At 40.6% G+C, this 10,383-nt stretch overlaps 1 protein-coding gene and 1 long non-coding RNA gene across 2 annotated transcripts; one reads left to right on the top strand and one right to left on the bottom strand.

Moving 5' to 3' along the window:
- The first annotated feature begins 1,276 nt into the window (after positions 1–1,276).
- Positions 1,277–5,028, top strand: LOC112280713 (ABC transporter G family member 10). The gene is made up of 2 exons (XM_024516535.3): positions 1,277–2,077; positions 2,307–5,028. Exon 2 carries the CDS (start codon positions 2,782–2,784, stop codon positions 4,807–4,809), a length of 2,028 nt encoding a protein of 675 aa, XP_024372303.1. The 5' UTR covers positions 1,277–2,077; positions 2,307–2,781; the 3' UTR covers positions 4,810–5,028.
- A 3,134-nt stretch (positions 5,029–8,162) lies between these two features.
- On the bottom strand, positions 8,163–9,159 carry LOC112279542 (uncharacterized). The gene is made up of 2 exons (XR_002969046.3): positions 8,723–9,159; positions 8,163–8,425 (listed from the first exon to the last, which is right to left on the bottom strand). It is a non-coding gene; the product is annotated as an uncharacterized LOC112279542 (long non-coding RNA).
- Between the last annotated feature and the right edge of the window lie 1,224 nt (positions 9,160–10,383).

The following is a 10,383-nucleotide window of genomic DNA, read 5'->3' as shown; positions in this document are numbered from 1 at the left end:
AAATTTGTCTCCTTGTTACCAGGTTTGTATTCCCTTCCCTTCCATTCCCTGATTCTGAAAGTGGCTGTTACCCATATCAAACCCAACAGGTACAATAACAACAACAGCTGAGAAGACAAATGAATAAACATCTGCCATCAGTCTCCACAATTCTCTGGTTCCCTCCCTAACAACCAGTTTAACTCTGAACACAATTATAACTAGCCCCCCAAAATTGTGCTGGCAGAATGAAATAGAAAACAGTATAATAATAAACAGAAGAAGAAGAGCATGAGTCAGAGTTCATGCAACTTTGAGGTGAGGTTTTTATCAACCCATACCAACAACTTTAGGCCCATGTGTAGAAAGAGGAGGATGGGGAGGGAGTTGAGCCTTTTTATTGTGGGATTCTAATGTAGCATGTGGTGCAGACAGTGGATGGTGGAGCAGTCCCTTCTGGAGCTCCTGATCTGGAGTTTCCTGCCACACCTTGATTTTACCCTCCTTTTCTCTCTCTCTACCTCTCTTTTTTAATTTTTAAAATTTATTTATTTATTTTTTTCTTCTCTTTCTTACCCTCCCCAGCTCAGCTTCAATGACTCCATGACCACCATTATGCTGACACTACCTCAATGGAGGCAGCTGGTGTATAAGTGCTGAGGTGGATAGTTCACAGACCAGTTAACAGAGCCAAATTAATACACTCTTGGTGAAGTCAGTAGATGTCAATGCTTATGGATTTTATCAATATCATGATCTCTTGAGGACAAGTTAGCTCTGACTGCTGGTTTTTTGCAGAGATTGCTGCCACAGAAAACCAAGATTTTTCCTCATGAGGTGATGTGAAATCACATGATCAGCAGAGTAAGAAGGAGCATGCTTGCAGCTTCTTCTATAAAAGGATGAGATGAGATCAGCGGATTGAAAACCAAGTTGAAGGGAATAGAATAATGCTGCAGTATTAACTCTACTACCACAACAGTAATATGCTCCCCCAGAATCCAAGTGTGGCGTGATGGTCGTGGTGTTTAGAGGGGACAGGACCTCAACCAGGATTGTGGATTGTGGATTGTGGGGTGGAGTGAAGAGAGCGAAATGAATGCAGCGTCTTCGGGGATGCAGTCAGAGCACCAGACTCCTTCCAGTGCCGCGTTCGGTTCCACCAAACCGACCTGTGATGAACTTACTTGCCCACCAACTTTCCAGATCCTTTTGCTGGCCCTCTTTATTAGCCGAGGCTCGTACGCTTCCATGCCACTCCATCCATCATTCTGCTGCACTTTGGCCCTATTCGTGTACACGCTGCTGCGCGGTGATGAAGCCGTGTTCTTACAGAGCGGCTCTGCCTGAAAGGAAACGTCTGAAAGTCTAGGCTCTGACTGCACTGCATGGGTTTCGTGGAGGGATTAATGGTTAATGGTGATTAGAAGGAGAGCCTTAGCATAGTGTGACGAAATGTCTCCGTCCTCCTTCACTCCACTTGTGTATTATTGTTCCACTCCCTCCAGCCAGACAAGGCCCTGACTCAACCGGACTTTTGCTCTTTTCAGTTTGTTTGTTTAGCTGGGTTGATGCGAAGCCGCGGATGCGCGTGGATAGCTGGGTGTTGAAAATGTTGTAGTGTAGGTGTAACGCACCGTATGGGGCTGGACCTGTAGTTTAGATAAGCTCGAAGTAGCTGCAGCTGGCGCAGGTCAAGGTCCTTTTGAGGTGCAACCGATGTGTGAATGAGGAAGAGTAGAGCGATTCGCTTGTGAGAGAGAAAGTTGGCCGCACTCAGGCTGCATTGCTTCTTTCAGTGATAATTCACATGATAGCAATGGATATTTCGTGAGCGCTGAATGTTGCTAGATGCGCGCTGTCACGGTTCAGTAACCATTCAGTTACGAGATATGCTAGTGATATCGTTGTGACTTTCACCGAAGGTCGATAGCTATGACCCGCCATAGCGTACTGGCAACTTTTCTCTGCGCATTGGACTCGTAGCTCTTTGGCGTCAGGGGCAACTAATCTTCACTGCTAAGAACTGTTACATTGCTCAAGTTTCGGACCAACTCATTGGACAAAGCTGTAGGAGTTCGTCAAATATTGTCGACAGGTGAGTTCTTATTGTTTTCCTGTATGTTATATCATACAATGCAGCATTTCTCAGATATGACTAAGCATTGTGACGCTGACGGCTGTAAGAACATCTACTAGCTTACGAAGTGTCCTGTTCCATGCTTACTTTGGCTTATATGGTCTGTACTCCTTGACTGTGCATCGAACGACCTTCCTGCTGCGTCGCATTGCCAAAGACTCATCTTCGCCTGTTCGTTGTTTTGCAGCGAGTATATTTTCACTTGTACATCATTCAGCCATTGTCGTGACGATGGGTGTTGGAGCTGATCTATGTCCAGACATGTGTGGAAGGGCTCTGTGATGTACAAGTCACACATGAATACGCGGAAAGGAAGTCTGAAATGCGAAAGAAGATAGCATCGCCAAAAAGAGCTTTAGCCCGTCGTAACCTTCACTTTGCATCATAGATATTCAACATTACCACTGTCCTGGGATTAGAGTTGATGTTTGTAGGGACGTTACACACTGTCACTGCCATACACTCTGAGTTGATAACAACAGGGATGCATTTTCCAGAAAACAGGTCACAGAGTACCATCATTCTTCAATGACAGTCATTACAGTCTAGTCAATTTAAGTCTTCCCCGGTCGTGACAGTGAAATTAAAAGGCTCCGTCGCGGCAGGGGAGTATGTTTTGAGCTTTGATCAAAATTACAGACATTCCGCTGTCCCCTGGCACCATGGCCGACTTTGAGAGGAGGAGAGATGGGCCTCGCAGTAATCACGTGGTTTGTTGCTGCACCGGAACATGCACAGGAGTCAAGAGCAGCCGCTGCGGAGACAAGCCTTATGTTAAATCCTCCCAGGTGGCTACACTTCCTTCACAATCACCTTCTCCCGCCCGCAACAAGACCTACACTCTGGAGCTTTGCGACCTGTCCTACAAAATTGTGAATACGAAGAGAGAAACCAATGGTGCCAAGGGAGAGATGAGTGCCCCTTTCAACACGAAGGGGTCTAAGTACATTCTGAAGCATATTACTTTTGATGCCAGGCCTGGAGAGGTTATGGCGGTGGCAGGGCCCAGTGGTGCAGGGAAATCGACCCTGCTAGAGGTTTTGGCCGGGAAGATCCGGCCTAGCTCACCATCGACCAGCATTCTCGTTAATGGTCACCCCATGGATAGGCAGCACTTTCGCCGAATCAGTGGCTACGTCATGCAAGACGATGCACTCTTCCCCATGCTAACGGTCCGGGAGACGCTGATCTACTCTGCACGATTGCGGTTACCCTCGGTTGTTCCCATGACGGAGAAGGCGGCGCGCGTTGAGGCTCTGATGGCGGAGCTCGGGTTAAGCCATGTGGCAGGATCACGAATTGGGAACGAGAGCATCCGAGGGGTTTCAGGTGGAGAAAGGCGGCGCGTCTCAATCGGAGTAGATTTGATCCATGACCCTGCCGTGTTGATTTTGGACGAGCCGACGTCCGGGTTGGATTCTGCGGCCGCACTGCATGTGTGCAGCATGCTGAGAGCTATGGCCGTCTCTCGAAACCGCACCATTATTCTCAGTATCCATCAACCGGGGTACCGAATTTTGCAACTGTTTCATGCAGTGCTTATAATGGCGCAAGGGTCCGTAGTGCATCATGGTAGTCTAGATCTCCTCACGCAGCGGCTCAAAGCAGCGGGGCACAGCATCCCAGCACAGGTGAATGTCCTCGAATACGCCATCGACTCCATCGACGCGCTCGACCAAACCGATCGCAGCAGCATCTTTTCAGTCCGAGGGAAGACCGACCTCCCCATCCTGACCCTCCAGGAGCTGTTCGAGCTTGAGCCCAGCCGCCCTACAACGCCGATGACCACCAACAGCAACTCGACATCTCCAAGTCACGATGAAGGTACCGACAAGATTAACTTCGCAAACTCACGATGTAAGGAGATAGCCATCCTTTCCCACCGATTCCTGAAGAATGTGATCCGCACGAAGCAGCTCCTTACCGCGCGCACCATTCAGGCACTCGGTTGTGGGTGCGGTCTTGGTACAATCTACCTCCACATGGGCTTTGGCACTCCGGGTATGCAGAAACGGGTGGGATTCCTCGCCTTCACGCTCACATTTCTCCTCACATCCTCCATTGAAGTTCTTCCCATCTTCCTCGAAGAGCGCAACATCCTCACCAGGGAGACCTCTCGCGGCGCTTATCGGGTTTCTTCCTACGTCCTTTCCAGCACCCTCGTCTTCCTCCCCTTCCTCCTCTTCATCGCGCTTCTCTACGCAGGGCCTGTCTACTACCTCGTCGGATTAGCCCCTCAAGTGGACGCATTCCTCTTCTTCCTGCTCGTCATTTGGCTGATCCTAGTCACGGCGAACTCCTTTGTCTCCTTCTTCAGCGCCCTGGTGTCGAATTTTATCATGGGGAACACGATCGTTACGGGCGTCATGGGAGCATTCTTCTTGTTCTCCGGGTATTTCATTGCGAAGGATTACATGCCAAAGTACTGGCTCTTCGCGCATTACCTTTCGCTATTCAAGTATCCTCTCGACGCGCTTCTGATCAACGAGTATTCTCATGTGAGGGATAAGTGCTTCGGCCCGGTCTACGGCGGCAAGTGCTTCGTGACGGGCCAAAATGTTCTCGAAAACATGTTTCTAGACCGAGAGAATAAATGGATGGACGTGGGGATTATGGTAGGCTTTGCCGTGGTGTACCGAATTTTGAGCTTCGTTGCGCTGCATTACAGGCTGGTGAAGAGACGTAAGTGATTCACCACATGTGTCTAGACTGTGTACCAGGCAGCAGCCCATTTAATCGATTAGATTTCCACCAGATTATAAATTTGTTTGATCCCGGACGAGTTCCCCTCTGGAGACGCTCGTTGAACAGTCGGATCCGCAGTACATTCTGTAAGGAAGACGACCTTGTCTATTTTTTTTTTACCAAAGAAGAAATAAAACCCACAACATCACACGAAATGCCCCATTCACCATCTCTAGACGCCCATTTCGCATCGGAAAGTTATTGATATCTCCGCACATCGTAACTTGTGGACACTCGCTGGGGGATATGTTTGTTGAAGAAAATGGTCTTCGGGCTCATGCACCGTCGAATTCATGTCTAGATTCCGAATTTGTGTCTATATTTCCATGTTTCCATCACAGTTGCTTCCATTGCATTCAGGTGCCAGCGATGCAACAGTGGTGTATTAAATAATGCTGGGAGTATTCAATTTTCTCCGTATCTCTTCTCCGTTGATGACAGACGCACAACCAACTGACCATACGTCGTGTAATGATGGTCTGGTTATGGTGGTTAGTGCTTACCAAGTAGATGTTCATTCTATTTATTTTTTATTTCTTGTGGTTCTACAAACTAAATTTCTATTTGCATGTGCCTTAAGTCATTTTTGGTGGTATATCTAGAATCTATCCAAACTGTTTCTGGTGAAGTTAATATTTATCACATTGTGGTTCAATGTAGTTCATTTTTTTTTGCACAAAAAGTAATATATGTGTATTTGTAAGCACCCTCGTTTATAGTTTTAATATTTGTGTGTATTAATGCATTGGAGTGTATATTGGTGAAAGCCTTGAAATGGAGCATCTTGCAACATGGTTAATGCTGAAAGTGACCAAATGAAACAATTCAGAGGTACAAATGGCAAAGTGGTACTTCTGACCCATGTTCTTGTGTGTAAACATACTGCAATTGAAGAAAATGATATATCAACTATAACTGCTTTAATCCTGAAAGTTCGTTGTGTTATTCTGCCTTCCAAACTCCAAAACTGTCAAAAAAACACCCCTTCAAGAAAATGACTTCCAAATATTATCTTTAAGCATTTTCAACACTTTCAATTGTAAGATCTTGTTCCTGTTAGTCTACCCTACAGATTAGGGTCAATCTACCAAATCTTGGGTGCAAAGGTCATTGCATGTGAGAGATCATAACATTCAAAGTGGAGAGAAGAGTTTTTTTTGGTGTTACCCAAAATGTATAGTGGAGTTTGTACTAAACACAATTCCTTTTTGTAACTCAACTTTTTGGAGGAATTTTTTTCAAAGCTATCCTCAAGTTGAATATATGCATGCATAATCTTCGAGCAAGAAGGTGTGTATAGCATCTTCCACTAAATTGTTTTCAAGAAGTGGGTAGTTAAAAAAACTAGTTATAAAGAAATTGTTTAAAAAAATCATGACATTTTCAAAAAGTACTTTACTCAAAATATAGAGAATGGATAGAAGCTTTCTTACATAATTTTGAAGAAAAAAATAATATATATATATATATATATATACATACATACAAATATACCCAAATATTATAAACTAAATTATTATGGATTTTAGAAGGTCATATATGACCATTAGCTCTAAAATGTATTAGGCAACTCTATAATACATGATCTCCCTTGCCAACAAGGACATGTTGCCTTACAATACTATTGTCATATAAAATTGCCCACAATTTCAACCATCATGTGATTGGCACATCTCCTTATTCAAACTATCTCAATTGGAGTCCAAATCTAAAAAAACAGCATAACTAATTTCCAAAAAATATTTTTCTAAAAACATTAGTGGAGCATAATCTTCATAAGATTCTCTATTCTTGAATTAAAAAAAAAATTATAAAAATACCAAAATTTCATATTTCATATAGAATACCCAAAACGACCAAAAGCCATTTAGGTTTTCAAGGAGTTTTAAGCGTTAAGGTTGAGAAAAGGTGAAGATAAGGAAAGTATAAACAGTGTAAATAATAATCATAGAGGTGATGATTTTGCCATTGTGGCTAGGAGGAGGAATAGGATGAGTAATGTGTATAAATGGATTATTAATTAAGGAGCTGAATTATTTTTTTATTTTTTATTTTTATTTATTATTATTATTATTTTTCTTGAACATGCAATTGGCACACAAACAAGATATGAAAAGTTTGTAATTTATTATGTCAAATTTTATTTAGAACTTAGTCCTTTGTGACTCATTGATATTTTTATTTTAAAATAAATGCAAATATATATGCTCAAAGTCAAAAGTAAGTATTTAAGTAAATTCAAGAATTAAAAGTCATTTATGATCACAAGTAGAATTTTATTTTGCAAAAAAATTATGTATTGGTCTTTTGTTTTGTTTTGTTTTGTTTTGTTTTTTTTTTTTTTTTTTTAATCTCTCTTTTTAATAATAAATTGTGGTATTGTAAAGCAAAACTAGTAATTTGGCACTCCACAATAGAATAGAATGATAAAATTTATTAAGTTTGTTAAAGTAATAATTACAATGATTATATTGGAAGGAAAATGTCACCACTATGAGCAAGACTTTCTAGCATAGGACATTGTTCTATACATTCTATATTAAGTAATATAAGACAAAACTTCTATTAATAAAGGATGTCAAAAACATTAGTAGATAGTAGTCAATTTAAGCATAGTGAGTCAAAATAGAATAATAAAAAGTTCATTTTCTATCTTGGTGAAGCAAATGGAATTGTTTGGAATACAATTCCAATGAGAAATCTCTTACACTGCATTTGATGTTGTCTTATAAATGGTCTCAATATAGGACACAATTTTTGATTATTTCATAAACAATAGAGTGACTATGAGGATTGAAAGAAAGGAATAAATTGTGATAAATTCAAAAATATTGGTGTTTTGCAAATGCTCTATGTATAAATAATGTTAAAGAAAGTATGAAGTTGTCAAAATTATAAGATTCAAATTAATTACAACTACAAATATTTATGATAAATTTCAACTTAGCATGAATAGGGTAAGATATTTTGAGCTCACCTAATTGCAAGGTAAATGGAGGTAATACATTTTCATTACATGCTTTATAATAAGAATCTTCAACAACAGCACAACAAGGCTGAGAAGCATTCCACACAACAAAATTCAGCGTCCTGGCTTAATGCCTTCTTTCGATATCAAAAAGCCAATCGAACAAGAAAGGTGCATTTTTAAGTTCAGCACACTAACAACCAAATTAGGGTTTGACGTTTGAAATGTTTTTATACCAAAAATGTCTGGGAACCATACAAATTTCATTTGATTTTGAACAAGGAAATGCAAATGAGCTTCAACATGGAACCAAATCCAATCAAACAAGAGTATCAGGATCTGGGGTGTTTCCCTCTATTCCAGCCAAGAGCAACAACTTCATACCCATTTTCATTTCTAGTTCTCGTTGGGATAAGGATCGCAATCGCAGCTCCACAACGCCAACTAATGTACACATCAGTCTAACGTAACGTCAACCTCGTGTTCACATAGAAGGCATACAAAGAAACTCAAACTCTGATTCCTTGCTGCACATTCTCAATCATTTCGTTCCAGCAGATGCTAGTCTGCGACGAAAATGGTGGGCATCATCCCTAGCAAGACAAAAGTGAGAAATGAGAAAAAGAAACGAGAAGCTCTCAGAAATCTATATCTGGTCATGACCCAGAAAAGCTCGATTGCAGTCGCGTGAACAACTTGTATCCTCAACACAAAAAATTCCAGGACCTTGAGGCACAAGTCAAACCCTAAATTATTACAAAAACATTTCCTAGAATGTCTTTTGCTCGTATGGCAATGAGGAAGATGCAATCTGCTCAAATTAGGGCAACCATCTCAACGCTTTCAATTAATGCATCGAAACCGTTTGTGGAGATCGTGTAAAAACCCACCTTCGCATTAGCTCCTCTTGATGTTCTCCGCTTCATTAGTCAACCTCGAGAACTGCGCGATTTTCTATCAGCGCTACCACCACCATTAGTGGACTACTGTTCAGGTTGCGCAACGGGCTCCTCTGCCTCCGCTCTCGTGCTGTGTGTCCTCTTCTCAATGAGGCCTCCCAAATCCCCATACTTCTCCATATGCTTGCTGTATTGGTTCATGTGATGGGCGGACAGAGCCATACAGATGGCCACCGCAATTCCAGCTTGCAGCGGAGTGAGCAACTTCACAAGCTCAAACACCATCTCTTCTCAATCACTGCACCCCACCAATAGACCTCTCACCATTCAGCTCGCATTAGAATCCTCAAAACCAAAACCAACCCAACACTACAAATCACTCATCGGGCATTGTGACCCACGATCACTGAAGGAAACGACGGAGTGCCCTCGATCGAAAATGGCTCTTCTCGGGGAATGTCACCGCAAATTTGCTTCCGGGGGAATTCTCGTCTCCTCCGATACAACTTTTCCTTTTTAGTATTGGCTTTTACGTTTACGATTACTTTTTGTTTATTCGTATCTTTAGATTTAGCATTTTTAAGAAATCAATCCCAAAAACTGGGTTCTAATTGATGACGTTATCACTAACTGAGGATTTCTAGAAATGGCTTGATTATTTAAATTCTTATGCTCAGAGATTTTGTTACAACATTTACTACAGTATTCAGTGTGTTGCATTTTTATTTTCTCTTTTTATTCTATTTTTTGCTTTTCTCTGGACTAGTTGAGTATTTCTTGCAAATATTATAGTATTCTTAAACACTTCTAGTAAATACAAAGTACAATATACATCTAAATGTATGTTTTCAAAACCTGCAATCAAATTATTCGTAGGGAATTCATGATATTATTTATAAGTATATTTTACCTTGTGATATTTGATTATATTAGGTAATGCTATTATGTATATTTATATGTTTTTTAAATGAATATTAATTGGATTTTTCATATGTATATAAATGCAACACCCTTGAATTTATTTGTTATATTTTAATTAATCATTTTTACAAAGAACCATTGTCCATCCTTTCCTTTTAAGAATTTTAATGATTAGTGGCAAATATTTGCGCAATTAGGCAAGAAAAAGCTGTAAGGTGATATGTTGTACATATACATATAGTACATATCTTCTCATTAGCCAAAATCAAAGAAATCGTTAACCACCAAAAAGTCTTGCATAACTTGCTAAAAGACCTTCATTTTACATGTCAAAACTTTTGCAATTGGCACTTGAAAAACCATGTCTTTAATGCAACATCTCATGCAATTGTTTAGAAAATAAACCAAGACAACATTAAACTGATTAGTTGCAGGCTATTCAATACAATACACCATCAAAACATATTTTCCATGAACTCTCAATGGATAGAAGCATGTATTAAGCGTACAATATTTTTGGTCTATCATTACTTTTAGATAATTTGACTTTAAATCCTCCCTGAGGTTGACATAAAATATTACCAACTAATCCACCAGTCTGCAAAACATTTGCAAAAATAAATAACTCAGATGTTTATTATAACCTAATCACAATTGCAAAAAGATTGTAGAAACTAAAATGCTTCAACAACAATGATAAACAAAATTGAATGAGCAAGGCTCTTTGTATA

The sequence above is a fragment of the Physcomitrium patens genome, chromosome 3, assembly GCF_059467195.1.
Source record: "Physcomitrium patens ecotype Gransden chromosome 3, ASM5946719v1, whole genome shotgun sequence".
In the NCBI taxonomy this organism is placed as follows: Eukaryota; Viridiplantae; Streptophyta; class Bryopsida; order Funariales; family Funariaceae; genus Physcomitrium; species Physcomitrium patens.
The sequence above is the reverse complement of the archived record's forward strand: the minus strand, read 5'-3'. Positions and strand labels throughout refer to the sequence as shown.

Excerpts from the sequence above, each read along its gene's own strand:
- LOC112280713 (XM_024516535.3), top strand. The coding sequence starts at position 2,782 with ATGGCCGACTTTGAGAGGAGGAGAGATGGGCCTCGCAGTAATCACGTG.